Raw genomic sequence first — 22,971 nt, 5'->3', positions numbered from 1 at the left:
TTCTGTAATGGCAGACAAACTAAAAATTAATGTGTACTTCGCAAAATTTTTATATAAATTCTTTCATATTAATACATTGTAAAAATTCAGTAAGTAGAAAGTGCTGATCTTGAAAATGGTTGCTTAGTGTTTCCTCCAACAGAATTGTATCATAGCAGCAATAAAATATAGCATATACACAAGTCAACCATTTCTTTTAGCACAACTATCTTTATCAGTTCTATAGTACAACTCTGTTGGAGAAAATAGCCACCAGTCAACTGTTTTATTTGCCAACACCTTCATTATACTGATATTATTTTTGACATGATCATTACAACTTAAAGCAACAAAGACAATAAAATAATTCACTGATTTTATGTTTAGAAAAAAAAATTACCCTATTCTTTTTTATTTAAATTTTTCAAAGCTGTTGAACAAGCCTGGAATAGCATGATTTCTTTTATAAATTAAGGAGATTTGTAGTCTTTTGCAGAAAATCAGTGAACTTTTTATGACTTAACAAAATCAACAAATAAATACATTATAACTTGTATTTACAATAACAAATACACAGAACTTTTATATAGTCTAACAATATCAATTTCTCGGTGAAAGTAAGTCTATGACAGGACAATACAGTATACCTATCTCAGGGTTTTTAACAACAGGTTTTGATCATAATTAGGGCTTTAGAAGGGGAAGTTAAATCTTTTCTCTATTCATTTTATGCAAATTCTTGGCTATACACAGTGCATGGTGCAATGATGGAAGTAAAATGCCTACCACAAAAGACAAAACATAGCAAAAAAAAGACACAAATGACAAATTGTCCTACATATGGTACTTGATTTTCATCAGATGTGATATACTGTAAGTAAAGTATACACCAAGAGTTTACCATTGGATTTAAGTGGTTGCTGCATAGTAACAACTTTTATATTATGTGCATTTAAAATAAAACAAAGTTAAAATCAGTGTCAAAGAGACAATTATGTGAGATTTTATGACCCATAAACATTGATGCAATTTTCTGAAATACATAAAGCTCATCTCAAATCATTAAAGTTGTTATCAATGTTGTATTAAACTAACCATCCACTAAGAAGCATGATAAACACCTTTATTCACTGTAGGCAAATCTTTTCTACAAAGAGAGGTAAAAAAAAAGCCTATTCCTATTTGAATTGCTTAAAATTGATTCTTTTGACTTTAAAAAGAATGCCCCAATACAGTTTTCATGGGTATCAATTTTTGTGGATTTAGAAAATATTGTATATTCGTGGAAACTAAAATTCATGATTTTAACAAATTCCTCATAAAATCCAATATTAAAATTGTATTTTTCTTTATACTTAACTATTTGGTTCACCTAAACCCATGAAATCCACAAACATTTGTATGTCATGAATAATAACTAGATATCATTGAGATGGGAGCCATCTCTGTGGGCCCCACTGTGAATAATGTGTGGTAAAAAATTTGTATCTTTATCATTGGACATGGGGTTGTCAACTAAAACCAAAGTTTTTGACCTTGACCTTTGACCTAGGAAGTTGAACATACATTATGACACACCCTCTGGTGTTGGTTAATATACATGTCAAGTATAAACTTTGAAATCATAACGGTTCTCTAGATATAGAGCGGACACGATTTGTTACGGACGGACAGACGGACGGACAGACAGACGGACAGAAGGACTGGCAGACGGACGAACAGACTGATCACTATAGGGCGGATGCCATTTGGAGGGGCCCTAATGAATCCTCAGTAATTACCATTCATAAAACAACAATTTGTATTTCACATTATTATAATCTTTACAAACTTAACTTGATCTTTCATCCAAAAACATTTTTTTTACAATGAATAGACATTAAATTCCATTTATTTAAAATATAAAATAAAAATAAACTTCTTTAGTGTCTTAAGTATTTCTCTATTTTATCAGTACCAATTTTCACAGGTTAAGAAATTTGCAGCGTATTTTTCATTATTTAAATTCACTGTTTGCCTCATTCCATTAAAATTATTGGAGTATTGGATCAATATGATTTAATAGTGACAAGTATCACAGCATAATTTGGTTTGGAATATCCAAATCTAAAATGTGGAGACAAACATCTTCTTTTAAACAAGTGTTTTCTGACGTCCAGAGCAGAATTTTCTCAGATTCTTCTCCCTACTTGTTAGATCTCTTATCTCTGTTGATATCTCAGTTTAACACGTTATATAACTTGCTATGACTTTGCCTTCATTTTAATACCTTCCACAATATTATCAATTTTAGATTGATTAAATGCATGTCCTTTGCCAACACGTTTGTTATATGTGTAATCTTCTCCTGGCTTTTGTAGTTTTGTTGGATCATAAGTATATGTCTTTTGTATAGGTCCTTTACCAGCTTCCTTGAATCTTAACGCATCAGCTCTTTGTCTATCTTCTATTTGTTTTACTATTTTATTACTTTCCCAACCTACAATAGAAGCAATGGAAACTGTAAACAAATATCATAATCTAATTAGATAAACAAATTATGAACATACACTTCGCTAAAGAAAAAAGAAAAAAAAAACTTCATTTTCTTTAACTACTGAATTAAATGTTACCCAATAATTGAAGTACTGAAGACTATATATGCACTACATGTATGCCTTTATACATATCCATTTCTCATAATTTTAAGGTAACATGTTTAAAGTATTTCATGAAAAAGACCCCAAAAATGCATAAGTTTGCTGAGCTTGTGTTTGTAAATGAGAAAATATAAATAATATACCAGAATATGTCTCTGAGAAACAAACTTAAAATCACAATTTTACTGAAATCACTGATGAAACAAAAGGAAATCATACTTCAAATATGTGAAGTGGTGAAATATCATAACTACTGTAAATTCAGAAATTATTGCAATGTTTTTATTATTGCGAATAATGGGACTGGGTGAGTATCGCAATAACAAGAACTCACAGTCTGAAATCTGACACATATATTTGTTATCAGCTTTTCCAGTAATCACAATAATTATTCTTGCACTTTGGTCTGTCATGGCGAAATCGCAATAATAAATGCATGCAATAATTTCTGAATTTACAGTATACCAAAATGGGTTATGTAAACACAAAAATTAATATTCATACTTGTGTCCTAAATGTGATGGTACCGTGTGAAACTAATTGTTTAGAAACAAGAGTGCACACGCTGAAATGTCTCGCCTTCTTTACTAATCATTGATATTATGTTGATAGTCCTAAATATAAAGCTTTATTACAACTGTCACATAAACTTAACATTAACCAAGAAAACTAAACATTGACCAATGAACCATGAAAATGAGGTCAAGGTCAGATGAACCAAGCCAGGCAGACATGTACAGTTAACAATTCTTCCATATAACAAATATAGTTGACCTATTGCTTATAGTTTAAGAAAAACAGACCAAAACACAAAAATTTAACACTGAGCAATGAACCTTGAAAATGAGGTCAAGGTCATATAAAACCTGCGGGACTGACATATAGATCATAAAATATTTCCATACACCAAATATAGTTGACCTATTGCATATAGTATTAGAAAAAAAGACCAAAACTCAAAAAACTTAACTTTGACCACTGAACCATGAAAACGAGGTCAAGGTCAGATGACACCTGCCAGCTAGACATGTACACCTTACAATCATTCCATACACCAAATATAGTAGACCTGTTGCATACAGTATAAGAAAAACAGACCAAAACACAAAAACTTAACTATAACAACTGAACCATGAAAATGAGGTCAAGGTCAGATGACACCTGCCAGTTGGACATGTACACCTTACAGTCCTTCCATACACCGAATATACTAGACCTATTGCTTATAGTATCTGAGATATGGACTTGACCACCAAAACTTAACCTTGTTCACTGATCCATGAAATGAGGTGAGGTCAAGTGAAAACTGTCTGACGGGCATGAGGACCTTGCAAGGTACGCACATACCAAATATAGTTATCCTACTACTTATAATAAGAGAGAATTTAACATTACAAAAAATGTTAACTTTTTTTTCATGTAGTCACTGAACCATGAAAATGAGGTCAAAGACATTGGACATGTGACTGACGGAAACTTCGTAACATGAGGCATCCATATACAAAGTATGAAGCATCCAGGTCTTCCACCTTCTAAAATATAAAGCTTTTAAGAAGTTAGCTAACACCGCCGCCGGATCACTATCCCTATGTTGAGCTTTCTGCGACAAAAGTCGCAGGCTCGACAAAAAATAATAGTTAAATGTTGATGTACAACAATAAGTTTTGCATGAATGGACCAAAATGTAGCACTTTAACAAGTTTCTCAAGCATAAATTGCATGTTAGAGTAACTCAAATGTTCCAGAAATGTATTGCACTATACAATTGAGCTGTTGTAGTGGTGATATATCACTGCCTTACCACAACTAGTATCAGATATTCACCTTTAGCGTAATGTCATTGAATTTGCATGTAAAATGTTGGAAGCATTGATTGAAAAGCAAATATTTTACACAGCCATGCATCAAATTTTGATTATTTCCATTAATTGTTCTGACAGGCCATCTTTTTTAGATAATCACCATCTTTCAAATTATAGCAGAAGTTTTTCCGAAAGCCCACATCTATCACCCCCTTACAATAAATTCTGGAACAGCTCATAATAATTTCAGGCAGATAAGATAAGATTTCAGACAAATAAAAGGGGTAACTTTTTTGTTTTTATGAATGCTATGCATAGGTTATAAAGGATATTTAGTTTACTCCACTCAGTATTAATTGTTGATATTTGACTATATGATTAACACTGGCAACACTCACTGTCTTTAAATCCTTGAGAAAAACTTGGCTTCTTCTTTTTAGGTTGAGGATGAATAACCATTTCAGGAATTTTAAGGAACTGTCTCACAGCAGGTATTTTAAAAAACAAAACTTGAACCAATGAGAAAGTATTTGAAGTAAACCAGTAACAGCACATGGCCTGAAAAGATAGAATTATTGTACATGAAAAAAAACATACAAAATAAAATCTGATAAGCTTCACAATATGTAAATCAATTTTTACTTGATCATTAACTACCTGATCTTTCATATTGTGTAAAAATGTCACATTCTGATTCAATGAAAATACTATTAAATTAATGGTAAATAATGACAAATTGAATGTTGACCACTAAACTTTTGTTACAACTTTAATATGTCAATAAACTTGACTGTTTCATTGTCTATTTGTTGCTGGCGTAACATATAAAGGTTATACTCACTGTTGGAAAATTACAAACAAACAATAAACCGAGTACAGGCATCAATCTCATTCCCCATTTCATCACATGTTTTTGTTGGTTTGCTGCCACTCCATCAGCTCCAACCTGTTTAAAAAAACAACTGTTATGACACAACAAAAACCATTTTCAATATTATTCTATAATAGTTTTACATGGTTATAATCTTTAAAGCAATTATTTACCCCTCTGTACAAAATAAAACAAATTTTAACATAACAAATGTGTAGTTCCATGGAACCATGCCTCTAGCCTCTTTTGTCTTTTGATCATAAAATAAAAGTTTTGCTGAGCGCAGCTGGATATGACCGCAAAGGTCCAACCCTGAACAGTTGGGGCGAAAATGGACACAATATTCGCGCTTGATACAGGTCTGAATTTGGATTGTAATTAAATATTTGACACATAATAGGTTTCTGACACCGAATAACTGTAGTCAAATAACTTAGAATTGGTTATATGATTTGAATTTATATTCAATTATTTGCTTTTGTGCAATACACTATGCTGTTTTGAATTGACCCCCCCCCCAAACAAACAAAAAAAATTTACCCCCTTTATTTTTGCTTTTGTGAAATACACTATGCTGTTGTGTATTGACCCCCCCCCCTTTTTTTTACAAAAAAAAAAATATTTGAAGAAATTTTCTTTTTAATTTCTGAAATCTGAAACCATAATTACCAATTTAAATACATCATAAAAGTCTTAAATAAATAATTTAAAAGCAGTGTAAGGGAGGTAATCCAACATTGTACAACATTGTACAATTTTGTTTTTGGATTACCTCCCTTACACTGCTTTTAAATTGTCCATTAACCAGGAAACCCTTGTTTTTTCCACTTTTTTGCCCCTAATTCCTAAACAGTTTGAGCCATAACCCCCAAAAGCCAATCCTAACCATCCCTTTGTGGTATGGAAACTTGTGGTATAATTTCAGAGAGATCCATACACTTAAACACAAGTTATTGTCTGGAAGTTACAAAAATGTTTTTTTTTTCTCCCCTTTTTGGCCCCTAATTCCTTAACTGTTGGTACCATAACCCCCAAAATCAATCCCAACCTTCCTTTTGTGGTATTGAACCTTATGGTAAAATTTCATAGAGATCCATTAACTTAAACTAAAGTTATTGTGTGAAAAGCAATGTGTCTGCGGACGACGACGACGACGCCAACGTCATACCAATATACGACCGCAAAAAACTTATGGTCAAGTTTCATACAATTACATGAAAGTTTGAAAAAGTTATTGATGTTAAAAAAATAACGACTATGAAATATAGGATTCTATGTCTCCCTTCCACGAAAAAATATTTGCAGGCTCAACAAAAATCAACTATGGTCGTTCTTATCTCATTAATAATTATTGAGACTTCAATATTTATCCAATAATAATACCCTTTATCCCTCATAATGGAGAATTTCTATCTTTGTATTTAATCAGAATTTTATATCTAACTTTGATACAAAATGTCCCTTGATCTGACAAGTATAAATCATGTGAGAATAAATGTTTAAAAGGTTTTAAAACTACAACTACACCATCTAAATCCATTACAATAAATTGTTTTAAATCAAATCATTAATCTTCACACATATACCTCTACAGTTATTGACAAGGTAGCCATTGTTAATACTGGCAATAAAAATATCGGGTCTGGTACAGTCAAATCTTTAAACCATAACACGCCACCAGTTGCTAAACTTTCCACAGGAAGATGTGCCATGCCTCTTAATCCTGTAAACCATGACAAAAACACTGGCAACTGAAAATAACAAGAACATAGTATCAATCTTAATCCTGTAAACCATGACAAAAACACTGGCAATTGAAAATAACAAGAACATAGTATCAATATCAGTAAAAACAAAATTATTTCATCATCTAACATGTAAGTGATGACATGCAACTCAAGCTGGGATTTTTTTTTTATCAATATTTGGTTGAAAACATATCTTTTGGGGGATTTTTTTTTATAATTGTTCATCCCCTTGAGATGGCCACTTGCTGCAAGACTAGTAGTAATTACTCAACATATACAAAGAAATTAGGTATTGACCAAGTTACTTACTATATCATGTTAATAACTTAATTGCCTGGGACAATCTTCCTAATAAAATTTAAATCAATTTCTGTATATTAGCAAACTGATATTTTCTGATACTTGTCAGTTGAAAAGTAATGCATTTTGCACTGAACTCAAGTTAATGTTGCTCCCCCCCCCCCCCCCCCCCCCCCCCCCCCCATCCATACTTAATATCTTAATATGCAAATATCAGGATTATGTAGTTAGTGGGCATTCAATTAAGTTGAGACTCCTGTAATATTAAGCATATAAAATTTCCCTGTTTTTAGAGTCATCAAATAACTATATATATTCTTTCCAGGTAATTTCACATACCTGTGCCATTGGCATCATCATATTTCTAAATAGTTTGATGTCATGTTTCTGGTAGTATTCCATTAATTCTGAACCATACCGTGCAGCTGGAAAAGATGTTGAACTTTATAGTATTTTTTTGTACTTTTGAGTAATGCAGATCAAACTTAATAAGGTTAAGATCATAGAAAAAAACTACAATATTAACAACTTGGGTGTTACTTATATTTAAAGTTAAAACTGCTCAAATAACAGCCAATATTTTTTCATATCTATGAGAAAGTAGCAAACAGTTTTCCTAGTGTAAGATAAACATAACATTAGAATTGCTTTGAATTGCTTACATTTTAAAGACTTAATTTACAGCAATGTTTAATAATATAACAAGAAGACACATACAGGCATCATGGGTATTGCATTTTAAATAAAAGAATATGTTCGATAAAGAATTGAATTAAAAAGTTTTAATTTTTCAAATCTGAATTATCGATAGCCTTTACTAAAAGGGACTAAGCAATGAAATAAATCATCTGAATTCAATCAATATAGTATCCTGTCAGACTTGAACACAGATTAAAGTGATAAGTGATCATCACCTGATATCAGTAAACAGTTACTTGGAGGGCCATGTGGATTATAATAAAATAATTACTGACAGTTTTATAACCTTAATCTGTCAAGACCGGCCAATAAGACTATTTCCTGACCCTTGATACATACTTCCTACTAGATCTCCCCTGAGTCTGCACTCTGACATTCTTTCTTGTAGTCTTGCCAACTCTGGCATGTGGTTGTTCATCTTTATAATGTGTCTCCTTGATATGACAGCAATGGGGAGCATCATAAGTCTGACAATCACTGTGGCTGTAAAAGATGTATTAATCAAACCAATGCTGAATTAAGACAGATATCAAAATAATCATACAATCAATACAACATTTTTCTACTCTGAATACCCGGTAGTAAACTATTTGAATATCTAGTTACTAAAAATGAAAAATAGTTATATCTAATGGAAAGCAGTGTAAGAATATATTTCTCTGTATAATTTTTAGTGGTCATACATGTATATCTACTATTTTTTTCTGGAAATAAGGACACTTTTCAAAAGTGTTCAAAAAATGAACTGGCAATTCCACTACCTTCTATTCCTCATCAGCAGTAAAAAAAATATAATAAATTTGGTTGAGTATCAGAGAATTGCCACCTTCTTTTGACAGTTGAGCTGACTACTTCAAATCTTTTTAAGAACCACCTGTTTTGTTTTCAAGTAAAATCATGTGACATTTCCAGTTTCCTATTATTGAGTTTTGTTTCTTTAAAGATACAACTTTATATAAAAATGATACAACATAGAATTGTTCAATATTAATGATTACATTATAATAATTTTCATGTGCCATTAAAATATCAAATTATGAACTCTGCAAGTAAATTTAATGTACAAACTGCATTTCCTCGAATGAAAAGCAAACAAGGTTTAAAAAAAAACATATAGAAATAAGTTTTAAAAAAAAATCTGTTTACCAAGTGCAATAGCTCCCCACCATGGCATTCCTATGTCAACATGCAATGCTTCTAATGCCATCTGTACAACACCAGCTGGTGTATAGTTGTTTAAACCAAGACTGGCAAACGTTGGTTCACCCAGAGCATTAAGTGTATCAGCAATGTCTAACGATTCAGGGGCAGGTAATGGTGGCGGTGGTATATAATCCACTGTTTCTGCAAATTTCTGAAAAAAAAAAGAAGGACAAAACATTTTAGATAAATAACATGATTGAAAAATTCTGTCACAATGTTCAAACTGCCAGACACACTGTTTGTCATCAAAAGATTGAAATCTGGTCATTCACAAGGTTTGAATTCGCCTAAATATATCCTAGCATATATATATGAATCTTCTTAGAAATCTTTAATTTTCACTGGTCCGTAAATAATAATATTCAACATTATCTAACTTTGTTTTACTCCTCAAATGAAATTACGATAAATGGGGAATGTGTCCATGGGACACAGATGCATGGACACAGATGATGCCCCGCATGCTTATAACATTATAAAGGGACATAACTCAAGAACAATAAAAGTGACACTACCCAAATGTGTACTTGATCTGAGTTTTGTGGTAATAAGCATTGTGTATAAGTTTCATAACATTTGGTTGAGGCAAACTAAAGTTAGAGAACAAAAACAAGAGATTCAGCAATTTTTCCATTTGTAAACAGGCATAACTCTAGAATGGTAAAAGTGACGCTACCCAAATTCAAACTTGATCTTTGTTTTGTGGTAATAAGCATTGTGTAACATTTGGTTGAGGCAAACTAAAGTTAAAGAACAGAAATGAAAAATTTAGCAATTTTTCCATTTGTAAAGGGCATAACTGTAGAACGGTAAAAGTGACGCCACCAAAATTCAAACTTGATCTAACACAGGAATTTTGGTGGCGTCACTTTTACCGTTCTACAGTTATGCCCCTTTACAAATGGAAAAATTGCTGAATTTTTCATTTCCGTTCTAACAATTTTGTGGTAATAAGCATTGTGTATAAGTTTCATAACATTTGGTTGAGGCAAACTAAAGTTAGAGAATGGAAACCAATTTTGGGACGTACGTACAAGGGTAAAACTTAATGCCCCCTCCCCTATGACGAGGGCATAAAAATAAATGAATTATTGCCTACAAATTGTCAACCTCAGTTCTATCTTTTGGACAATGGATTTATGTAACAAAGTAATATTTTAATCAAAGAAGAACTATAAAATTTGTTTTACAATTTTGTCACTTAAAGTTTACATTTAATTAGTTTGGTTTCCCAAAAAGAAATAAAACCAATATTAGACCAGAAGTAATTTTCTATAGGAAGATATTCTTATTTAATATAAAATAAATGTTTACTTTGCATGTGCTGATTGATAATCATTTATAAACAAAACTAGCCAATTAATTCTCTATAGATACAAACTGTGGGCCATGAGTGCTCTTTTTAATTTTTGGCAAATTACAACTCATTGTGCTAAATCTAGTGGTTGAAAATCAAATACAGGAAGAAACTAGAATATGAACTCTAAAACAACTTACTGTTGCATTATCTGTACTGTTAAATCTCTGTATTAAAACTGCACAAATGTGTGGTGTCTTTGCCCTCCATATAACTGGTAGCCTGGAATGGCTATTTGATGACAATAAATGGTGACAACGAATTTGGCAGGACTGAAAGATAAACAAATCAATAATTAAACTTGCCACAATATTAATTCTGTCTGCACTGAATAAGTTCAAATTATTTTTTCTATGAATAATATGGATTCATTAATATTCGTTGGATACCAATTTTTGTATGGATTTCATGGTTAATAATAAACCACGAATCTAAATGTTCAACAAATAACAAATTATCTAAAGGTTTGTACGCAGTCTTTTGCAAAACACAAAATCAAAATATCACGACAACAATTGTTCCTCAGTCCATGATAATTGGTACCAACGAAAATAAATAAATCCACAGTATCAAATACTATATGGAACATACATGTACGTCTGATAGCACAAGTCAAAATTAAACATATGTATTTGATAGTTATCTTTCCACTTTCAACACTCAAAACTAAGAGGTTCTAGAGCATATGTCGCTCACCTGGATCTATGTGCATCTGCAATAATGACTACTCTCCAACATGGTAGACAAGAATATAATTCATGACTAAAACCTCTTTTATGTTGAGCGTGTCTTGTTGGTCATTTTTACGGTTTTTAATACAGTATCTCTCCATCTTCTAAATTTTAGCCCAAAATGAATAAAATGCTCCGCTGGGCGCAGCTTGATACGACCACAGTGGTCGAACCCTGAACAGCTGTGGCAAGTATGGACACAACATTCAAGCTTGATACAGCACTGAATTTGGATTGTGATTAAATATATGACACAGCATAGCATAGGTTTCTGACACAGAATGAATGTGGTCTAAGAACTTAAAAAATTTTAATTTACCTATTCAAACCATATCATTATTATTTGCTTTTATATATAAATCAGAAATAACCAATTTAAAATGGAAAATTTTAAAGAAAAGAAAAATCCCTCCCCCAAATTTTTTGAACCCCCTTATGATTCATCACCCCAAACTCAATCACAGCCTTCCCTTTGTGGTATGGTACCTTGCAGTACAATTTCAGAGAGATTCATACACTTGAACACAAGTTATTGTCTGCAAACTAGAAAAATGCTTGCTTTTAGGCCCCCTTTTGGCCCCAAGTTCCTAAACGTTTAGGGCAATTACCCCCAAACTCAAACCCAGCTTTCCCTTTGTGATATGGAACCTTGTAGTACAATTTCATAAAGATCCATACACTTACACACAAGTTATTGTCCTGAAACTAGAAAAATGCTTGTTTTTTGCCCCTTTTTGGCCCCTAATTCCTAAAATTTTGAGGCAATTACCCCCAAAATCAATCCCAGCCTTCCCTTTGTGGTATGGTACCTTGCAGTACAATTTCTGAGAGATCAATACACTTGAACACAAGTTATTGTCTGGAAACTAGAAAAATGCTTATTTTTGGCCCCTTATTCCTAAACATTTTGGGCACTTACCCCCAATCTCAATTCCAGCTTTCCCTTTGTGATATGGAACCTTGCAGTACAATTTCAGAAAGATCCATGCACTTACACACAAGTTATTATCATGAAACTAGAAAAATGCTTGTTTTTTGCCCCTTTTTGGCCCCTAATTCCTAAAATTTCGAGGCAATTTCCCCCAAAATCAATCCCAGCATTCCCTATGTGATATGGAACCTTGTGGTACAATGTCAGAGAGATCCATACACTAACACACAAGTTATGTCTGGAAGTTACAATAAAATGCTTCGCTGGGGCGCAGCTTGATACGACCGCAGAGGTCGAACCCTGAACAGTTGGGGCAAGTATGGACACAAAATTCAAGCTTGATACAGCTATGACTTTGGATTGTCATTAAATATTTGACACAGCATAGGTTTCTGACACAGGATGAATGTGGTGTAAGAACTGGAAAAAATTTAATTTACCTATTATGGTGGAATATCCATAAACTAAATTGTTTGTTAATTTCAATATATCAAAGAATATGTAGAATTCAATGTTTGATGTAATGTAATAAAGTTGAAATTTGGACCGTTTTTGTTCAATGTGGACCAATTTGGTAACATGTATAAATAATCAAAAACCTAAATACATGGGAGCCCATTTAAATACATCATAAAGGTATTAAAATAGAAAGTGACATCATAGTCATGGCTAAAAATAAACAAAAATCCTTAATCAGCAACATTTAAAGTAATATCTAAAAATAAAATTCCTTTGTAACCATAAAAGCCCATTTAAATACATCATAAAGATATTAAAATAGAAAATGACATCATAGTCATGGCTAAACATAGCAAAAAACCCTTAATCAGCATCATTTAACAGTAATATCTAAAAATGGAAATTACATCATAAAGGTATTAAAATAGAAAATGACATCATAGTCATGGCTAAAAATAAACAAAATCCTTAATCAGCATCAGCAACATTTTATAGTAATATCTAAAAATAAAATTCCTTTGTAACCATAAAAGCCCATTTAAATACATCATAACAGATATTAAAATAGAAAATGACATCATAGTCATGGCTAAACATAGCAAAAACCTTAATCAGCATCATTTAACAGTAATATCTAAAAATAAAAATTTCTTTGCAACCATAAAAGTAAAATAGAAAATGACATCATAATCATAGGTAAAAATAAACAAAATTTTTTTTTATTGGCAAATCTTAAATGGAGTTTATTATACTAAAACAATAAATTTGCAACCATAAACATGATAAAACCCCATTTAAACACATCATAAAAGTATTAAATAATTCAACTACATCATAAGGCTATAAAAATAGAAAATGACCTCATAGTCAAGGCTAAAGGTAAACAAAAAACCTTCATCAGCAAAATTTTATATTGGCAAATTTCCAATGAAGTTTATTACACTAAAATTGTTGGCAAATTTCCAATGCATTTATTAACAATAAAGTTATTGGCAAATTTCCAATTTACATAATTTAAAAGCAGTGTAGATGAGATATTTAAATGAGTTTGAATTACCAACCTTACACTTCTTTTAAATAATGTTCTTTACTCAATTATTTGTCTATTAAAATGGAAACCCTTGTTTTTTAACCTTTTTTCCCCTTATTCCTTAATATTTGGACCCTTATTCATAAATTTTTGAGCAATTAACCCCAAAACTCAATTCCTACTTTCTCTTCGTGATAAAAAATAACTAACTTAAAATGTAAATTTCAAACAAAAAAAAAAGGAAAAAAAAAAATTACCCCTTTTTTGACCCCCGCGCCCCTTATGATTCATCACCCCCACCCCCCTTTCCCCCCAAACCAAGCTCAATAACAGCCTTGCCTTTGTGGTATGGTACCTTGTAATACAATTTTAGAGAGATCCATACACTTGAACACAAGTTATTGTCTAGAAACTAAAAAATGCTTATTTTAAACCCCTTTTTAGGCCCCTTATTACTTAACGTTTTGGGCAATTACCACAACACTCAATTCCAGCTTTCCCTTTGTAAAATGGAACCTTGTAGTAAAATTTCAGAAAGATCCATACACTTACACACAAGTTATTGTCATGAAACTAGAAAAATGCTTGTTTTTTGCCCCCTTTTGGCCCCTTATTCCTAAAATTTTGAGGCAATTAACCCCAAAATCAATCCCAGCATTGACCCTTTGTGATATGGAATCTTGTGGTACAATGTCAAAGAGATCCATATGCTAACACACAAGTTATGTCTGGAAGTTACAAAAATGCTTATTTTCGGCCCCTTTTTGGCCCCTAATTCCTTAACTGTTGGTACCATAACCCCCAAAATCAATCCCCACCTTCCTATTGTGGTATTGAACCTTATGGTAAAATTTCATAGAGATCTATTCACTTAAACTAAAGTTAGAGTGCGAAAACCATTGTGTATTGGGACGACGACCCCGGTAGATCTTGTCTAACTATCATTTTTGCTATTTGCAGTTTTTCTTTATCCACTTAAGTTTTAATCAACAATGCAAAAATAGGTAAGTCATCATTTTAGGGCAATAACTCCTATAAACAGTTGACTGACAATTTCTGTAATCTTGACATATTGGTAGATCCTGCTGATCATTTTTGTATTTTAAAGTGTTTATTAGAGTTTTCATGATACATGTAAAAGGTAAAAATGCAAAAATTTAATCAAAATAGTCATTTAACACTTTCCTCCATGACACCTCCCCCTTTACTCAATAATAATACCTTTTGATGCCTCTACAATGTATGGTGTACCATGGATGAAAAGTTTTGCCCTCTTCTAATCAGTATCAGACTTTATAAAATGTGTATCCAATATTAAAAGGATATACTTGGGAATATCTGGCTTGAATTCCATTGACAAATTATTTGTTTTAATCATGCATTAATTCTTTAAATGTTATAATTTTTTTAAATAGCTGTCACCATACTAATTATTATCTACTGATCATGAATTTTCAATTTGTATGATACAGTTTGTGTAAAAAAGGATTTCATGGGGCGAACCAATGCCGTTGTGTTTACTTTTGGTAGAGCGAGCTCCAAATAAGAAATTTACAAATTGGGGTTTTTACTAACTGTTTTCTATGTAATTGAGTGAAATATATTTTTCATTTGCATTATTAATTCCAGTTCACCTCCAAGATGATCATCCACTGTTATCTTTATAAATAGATTTCTTTTAAGTATATATGTGAAAGCTGTTTTATTAGGTTTATACACTGATGATCAAGTTTCTTTTTAATTTGTGGAGTAGGTCCTTGCATGGTTTGAAGATTCATTCAGACAACTGTGGTCAACATTGCAGTCTCTATAATTTGCAGGCTTTGCAAAAGGCATGTGATATCCCCATCTTTGAATTTTTCAATCAGCCATGCTTTTCTTCTTAGACAGCATAACAATTTTGACAGTTGTGTTTTAAGGCTATTTTCACGATCATGATGGTGCAATCGGGACATTCTGACAAGGGGTCAATTATGTTGTTCACATCTTAATTGTGAAAGTTGGCAGGTAAGCTTTTATTTTTTGTGACTTTTTTTTCGTATTTCAATTTTACATGATTTTGGTGTGGGATCCCAAAATAATGGGGCAGAATAAAACTATGGATATGCATGAAAATGGTGTCATTAAAAAATGATATCATTTACCTAATTTCATTTATTTCTCTGTTTTTTTGTTACATTTTAACATTTTTCAATGGTAAAAAGACTAACCAATCATATACACAAAATTTGAAGAGTTATGGTTCCTGACCTCGTTCTTCTGTAGACAGGGGTTTTCATAGAATAGTAAACATTTCATTTTAAAACAAGAATTTTTTTTAAATTTTAATATGTTAGGTATTCCTAGTTTTTTCATACCTGCCAATTTTCAAAACCTCCATGGGAGATTTTAAGCACAAGAGGACCTAGTGCATTTTGTATACATGTCTAGAGTATATTTGATAATATATACTATAACTTTTAAGGAGTATGCAAGTACTTAAATGCCATTAACCTCATTTGAATAACTATTTTGAGGTATTAAGTTCATATAATAAAAGATTTAAATAGTCAGACCAACACCTCACACAGGTTGGGGACAACCCACCAAACGGGGAACTATTTCCAAAATGAGTAGCAATCCCTCATTTGAGTAACCATTTGATAGTGCTGAAAACAATTTTTTCTTAACTGGGTCTTTTTACCTAAAATGGCACAAATTTATAGAAAATGGAACAATTTCTTCCAAATAACCATATTTTTATTTTGGGTTTTTAAAAAGTCAATTTTTTTTTGTAACTTCTAGGTAAATCAGGTTGGGCTATTCATCTGATGGAAAATTTGCTCCATTTTTTAAGAATATATGCCATTTTCAGTAAACAATGGTAAAAAGTCTCATTTAAATTTTTTCAGTTTTTATCACTTTAAAATGATTACTCAAATGAGGGAATGTCACTCATTCTGGAATTAGTTCCCCATTTGGCAGGTTGTACCCAACCTGTCACATGGGGGATATCCAGAGTCCGGGTCAGTTCGCCCAAAATCACGTTCACCCCCTTTCACGTTCGCACCCTGGGTCTGTTCGTACCCTTTTTATTGGGTTTTGTGTGAAATAAATATTTAATCGTGTTTAAGTTAGTGTATTCCTATAAATAAGTTTTTTTACTGTTTCAAAATAAAGTGACATTATAAAAACATAAACAGATTTCCTTTAGTGTTTTATTAATTATTTTGACGAAATGAATCATGATTAAAAAAATTTATGATGAATTTGGACTATTATACAGTATAATGTGTCCCAGTGATGATCGAAACAAAGTTCGTTCATCTAAGACTGTAAAAGAAAGGCGGAAGATACCAATTCTTCATTGAGTTTACTCATACCAAGCTAACTACGTGCAGTATTAACATCAAGTTATAACAACAATCATGATTTTAAAACACAAAACAATAATACCAAATCGGTTGCTTTGTAAATACCAAGTAACAGTAATCATACATAATTAACATTTAATAATTAATACTCATTCTCTGTAACCGCTTAAACTTTTTCGGCACACATAGTCACCGATCTTTCTGAAAATTGGCTGATATGTAGATCCTATTAGACTAGTCAGACAAATAATGTCAACCGATATATAGATTGGTTGGTTACCATGGTAACAGCAGAGAAAGTTGGGATTTCTGAGAAAAATACAATATTCGGTGTAGTGTTGTGAAATCATGCGGCTACATCTATTAAAAAGGAACACAAAAACAATTAATTTCATTCTTCATTTAGTCAAAATTCAAAAAAAGTTATGGGGAATCTACCTAGAAACATGCGAAATTAATTTCTAAAAAATGATCATTGTGCAATTTTCCTCACAATACGAATTATCTCCCTTTGATGTGTTACACTAATGACTGGACCAAAACGAAAACGCTAATAACTTTTTTTTATTTCTCAAAGGATTTATGTCAAATTTGAATTGTTATAAATTTAGACCATTGAATACATAAATATAAGAAAAAAATATAGAAAACTTTTTTAAATCTTCATTAAACGTGACCTGGCCAACGTTGACAATGCCAGGACCAAATGAAGATGCTAATAACTTTTTTTATTTCTTAAAGGGTTTATGTTAAATTTGAAATATAATAAAGTTTAATCATCTAATATATAAATTAATAAAAAAATATAGAAAAAAATATAAAATATTCAGATAACGTGACCTTTCTAACGTTGACAATAACCTGACCAACAATAGCAATGACCTGACCGATAAAAAATTTCTGTGTTATTTTATATTATTAAAAAAAAAAACAGGAAAAATATATGTTTTTGGTAAAAAAAACTTGACCTGACCAACGTTGACTGTGTCCTGGTCGTTGTATTACCTAATACTTATTTGTATCTTATTGGATCTTCTTTAAATTTATAAAAAAAAATAGAATTAGGATTGAATGGTAAAAAACTGGGAAAACAGTTTAGGGTACTATGACGAGCACCGAATTATTTAAACTTTTTATGGTATTGAGTAGTATATTGTATTTAACTGCGTTGTAAATTATGTTGTATATTACCAGTTATAATTTGACACGTTAGATCACAAATATAAAGTACCTCAAAAGGTGTGTTTGAAGTAGGCCATACATACATGTAAGTTAATAAATCCAATATAGTTTGTTTTTTAATATTTTCTAACAGTAAATAGTTATTTTCACGTACTACTTAAGGCATGCGCGAGCCTTGTGCAGGATATCTTGGCAGTTTTTAATATTTTCATAAAAACAAATACACATTTCGCAGACTACTTGAGGTATGCCCGAGCCCCTGCATGCACGATATCTTTGTAGTTTAAAATATTTTCATAAAATATAAGTAAACATATTCGCGGACTTAACTTGAGGGTTACCAGAGCCTTGTCTTGTTTTAAATGTTCCCGAAAGTTTTAAAGCATTTTATATTTTCTTATTTGATAAAATTAATGGTTCAGTCTAAGTGTTTCTATAAATTTGATGCAAAGCCTATTACATTTAGATAGGTATAAAGTCATTTTTCCTGGTCATGATAACGGTCAGAATGTAGGACAGAAAGTCACAGACAAAAAGTCACAGACTAAAAGTCCAGACAAAAAGTCGCGGACAAAAAGTCACATGTATAATATGTTATAAACATAGACTTCTGCTTCAAAGTAAAATCTAATTTTTTTTTGTTTAAAGAAAGACAATTATATACTAATTTTGAGAAACATCTTTCTGTAATGGGCTTTCAGTGGACATCAAAGTATATGTACATGCATATAATTCTTTTAAAGTTACCCTGTGTAAAGAGTTATCATATTGATAAATATTTTTTAATTTGCTGCTAAAAATCTATTAAGATTACTGTTATTTTCTCAAATTTCAATAATCCAATGCCTTTTACTAATGTAAATATAGTGCTACCAAAGGCGGATCCAAGGGGCCATGAGGGCCCGCCCCCTCCTTTCATTTGAAACATTTGGTTGATTACATATGGAATCACTGAAGCATGAATGTAGCGGGCATCTCTTAAGGCAGTCAGTGGTACCCCTGATATGACAATTGTCTAGATGATATATTTTTCACCTGCTGCTTGTTGTAAGACCAGCAGTTATCAGCTGACCGATTTTTCGTGGGTCCTCTTAGGGAAACGGAACTTTTTGGAAAATCTCGAAAATTCCCCCCCGGCCAGAATGTCAGACAAGAAATGTGTCGGATGAATAGCAGGGACCATCGGGTCAACGGCCGACTGTACCCGCCCTTGCTTGTTACGCCCTTTTTTTAGGGGCTCCCTAGTTGATCTATTGAAATTTCTGTCCTTGTCCAATTGATCCCGAGTTCTAGTGATATTTCAAGGACCTTTTTGATTTTTTGATTTTTTATAACTTTTATAAAAATGATCTTCATCTAGTGCTCATCATCCAATAAAACAATATTATTCAAAACGTATAGCTACATGTGTACATGCTTTGCCATTTCAACATTGAGTTTAAGAATGAATAAGAAAAATAAACAGCTCATAATAAAGGTATTTTTTTCTTTATAGAAATGTTAGATGGTCAATTATCATTTATTTAGAGGATCAACGTCTGACTCTTTTGGTTCTATTTTTTATTGTGTTGAATTGTTTCAAATTATTGACTTCAATTAATTTTTGGTCAGTAGACTAGCACAGGACCTACAATGTTCCTATTAAATTTATTGGTTTTGTTCTCTTCTGAAATATGCATGAGATGTTTGACACTGGACATAAAGCAAACCACAACTAATCGATCTTTTCTTTTTACAAAACCGTATACACTCTTTGCTACATGTATCGAAGTTCATTAAACGAATTTGTGAAAATTAGCACTTATCAGTATTTTTTCAAATGGACTGCTTGTTTCCATGGCAACACATTCAATGGCAAATATTGCATAATTGAATATATAATTTTTTAAATGATTTTATTTGTTTTTTCTAGATTTAGTTTTTCTTGTACACTTTTCATGATCATGAAAACAGACTGAAATTTCTTCATAATCAGCACTTTTATCCAGATTAGAGAAATTGTATTTGTTTCATTCAAGTGGTAACACCATTATCGATATACTATACCAGCAAAATTATTTATATATACACATGTGTGTATACAGTGAAACTTAATAAGTGTTTTCGTTTTCCTACTTTTGTGCACATTTAAGAAACTAACTGAAACTTTTTCAAAATTGTTTTGAACTTGTGTATCATTATGAAATTGTTTCCATAGCAACACAGTTAAAACTATAATACCATTATGTATGAATATGTTTCAAATTTTGATGATTACAATCATTTCTACAAATTGTATATTTATTTATTTTTTTCTGACTGCAGAATTAGGTTTTAAAACATTTTTTTTCAAAAATTTTCAAATTTTTTTTTTCTGAAAAAATGAAAACTAAGCATTTTGTATCCATGGTAACAAAAAAATGAGACATACTTCCCCATTACTTTTTCGCATCATTGATAAGATAAGACTATGGTATTTATGAATTGATGGTTGACTTTAACTCAGGTGTCCGCAAAAAAATATGGTGAGCATTCAAAAATGACCTCAAAAGGGTATTTTTTACCTAATGCAAACCACATAAAAAGGGGGGTATATGTGATTATGATTGAAAATGAATATGAAAATATCAGTTATTAAATTACATTAATAAAATGCATATATTTAATAAAATCATAAAAAAATTCTTTCTTTTAATCATTAATTATGAAAAATTATGTTGAAAATAGCCATTTTCAGCTTATAATCATAGATATCCAGAAGAGGTAAAACTGGTCATCGGTTGCTATGGCAACCGATATGCTTAGCAACCAAAATTTTGCCATTTTTTGTTTGTTTCATCAAGACTAGTAAGTGTGTGAAGTTTGAAGAAAATCCATGACCATGCGTGCCACACTCCCTATATAAAAGTTTAAATAGTTACAGAGAACCAGTATTAATTATCAAATCACCAAATAAAATATTTCATTTAAAAATCCCGAATTTTTATTCATATAAGAATAGGGTGCAAACGAACCCAGGGAGCGAATGTGTGGGGTGCGAACGTGTATTGGGAGCAATTGGACCCGATACCGGATATCCCCATAAATCGGGATAGTTGGCAGGTCTGTTTATTATTTAGTGTTGGGGTAGCTGCGGAACCGTAGCTCTTTAAGTCTTACATGTAGGTCCTTAAGATATTTTTTGACAATTTGCGCAAAAATAAAGAAATACAACAAGGACCATTAGAGTTATGGTTCCGCACTAGTGACTAGTAGTGTTGGTGTGTTTATGTAAATTATGAGGGATTTGGGGTAAATCGCTGGACTGATTTTGTCCCAATTGTAAATATGTAGTCCGAGATTACTCTGACGCCCAACGGCTGTTTTGCCAGACAAGCTGGGGCCGTGGGACGTCAGAGCTCGTCCCATATCAAAAAGTGGATATTTGCCCGTCCAAAATAGATGCACCGCTTCGTCGCTTCTGGTGCCAACGGACGGCCTTGGAATTATATAAATCGGGTAGCAATTTGTTCATTTTTCATTTATCTCTTCATTTATGTAAGTTTCACCTACCTGCCACCCTTTATTTTCTCATATTTAGACAGTTTTCACAGTGACCCACCGATTCTGGCATTTTGACTTTCATTTTGAAAGATTGTCATGTGATCACGAGAAAAAAGTAAGGCACAATGGACTATGGGAAATGGTGTATGCATATGACCCTAGGTCAATAGGAATATATAATCTAACACCTCGCTCATTTACGATGCAAGCAATGTAAATATCCGAGAGCTTCCGAATGTTATCGTGGTTGGCACTAAATGCTTAATACCGATCTCCTGTAAAGGAGGTGGAAAATCGTGGTTGGCTACTAAATGTTAAATATCGATTTTCTATAAAGGAGGTGAAAAAAGTATAAATATTTGCGTATTTGAGTCTCGAGGTCGCAAAATCTCTCGTAACTTGACGTCCATTTGAAAATAAAAGTAAAAATGTCTGAATCGATGGGTCACTGTGAAAACTGTCTAAATATGAAAAAATAAAGGGTGGCAGGTAGGTGAAACTTACATAAATGAAGAGATAAATGAAAAATGAACAAATTGATACCCGATTTATATAATTCCAAGGCCGTCCGTTGGCACCAGAAGCGACGAAGCAGCGCATCTATTTTGGACGGGCAAATATCCACTTTTTGATATGGGAGGAGCTCTGACGTCCCACGGCCCCAGCTTGTCTGGCAAAACAGCCGTTGGACGTCAGAGTAATCTCGGACTAGTAAATATGATGACCTCCACATAACTGATTAAAAGTTGTAAACCAACTAAAAACCATTTGGGTACACTGAAATGCTTGGAATTTGAGAAACAAACTTTCTTGCGCCCCTTATATAACCTTCCATGCTTCAAAAGACTCAAGGACAAGCACCCTTACATCCAAGATATAATTTGGGACATTTTTAATCATCAGCATGCAGAGATATAGATAAGCGATTGACAACTCATGACGTACATTAATAATTTCGAATTCTTTGCTTATAGATTTTTGTAGACATGAAGATTTGCTCAAAAGTTTCTTGATTTCCCTGACATGCCGAATGGAGGCTGCCATCTTGGCTGTCTGCAAATAGTCTCCAAATACTGATATTTTTCTTTGTTAAATCCTCTTTTAGAATATATTTTATTCGAATATATAAACAAATAATATATATTTGTATGTTTAAATGTAGCCT

General features: G+C 32.1%; 1 protein-coding gene and 1 long non-coding RNA gene across 2 annotated transcripts in view; one reads left to right on the top strand and one right to left on the bottom strand.

The window, feature by feature from the left end:
* LOC127702195 (uncharacterized) overlaps positions 1-22,971 on the top strand; it is a 305,823-nt gene that overhangs the window by 122,869 nt on the left and 159,983 nt on the right. The gene's annotated exons all lie outside the window — the stretch shown is intronic.
* LOC127702142 (mitochondrial inner membrane protein OXA1L-like) lies at positions 35-22,856 on the bottom strand. The gene is made up of 9 exons (XM_052206244.1): positions 22,752-22,856; positions 10,739-10,870; positions 9,185-9,392; positions 8,378-8,521; positions 7,679-7,764; positions 6,878-7,042; positions 5,262-5,366; positions 4,819-4,978; positions 35-2,458 (listed from the first exon to the last, which is right to left on the bottom strand). The coding sequence occupies exons 1-9, from the start codon at positions 22,848-22,850 to the stop codon at positions 2,223-2,225; spliced, it is 1,335 nt and encodes a 444-aa protein (XP_052062204.1). The 5' UTR covers positions 22,851-22,856; the 3' UTR covers positions 35-2,222.

The sequence above is a fragment of the Mytilus californianus genome, unplaced genomic scaffold, assembly GCF_021869535.1.
Source record: "Mytilus californianus isolate M0D057914Y unplaced genomic scaffold, xbMytCali1.0.p SCAF_5, whole genome shotgun sequence".
NCBI classification, from domain to species: domain Eukaryota; kingdom Metazoa; phylum Mollusca; class Bivalvia; order Mytilida; family Mytilidae; genus Mytilus; species Mytilus californianus.
The sequence above is the reverse complement of the archived record's forward strand: the minus strand, read 5'-3'. Positions and strand labels throughout refer to the sequence as shown.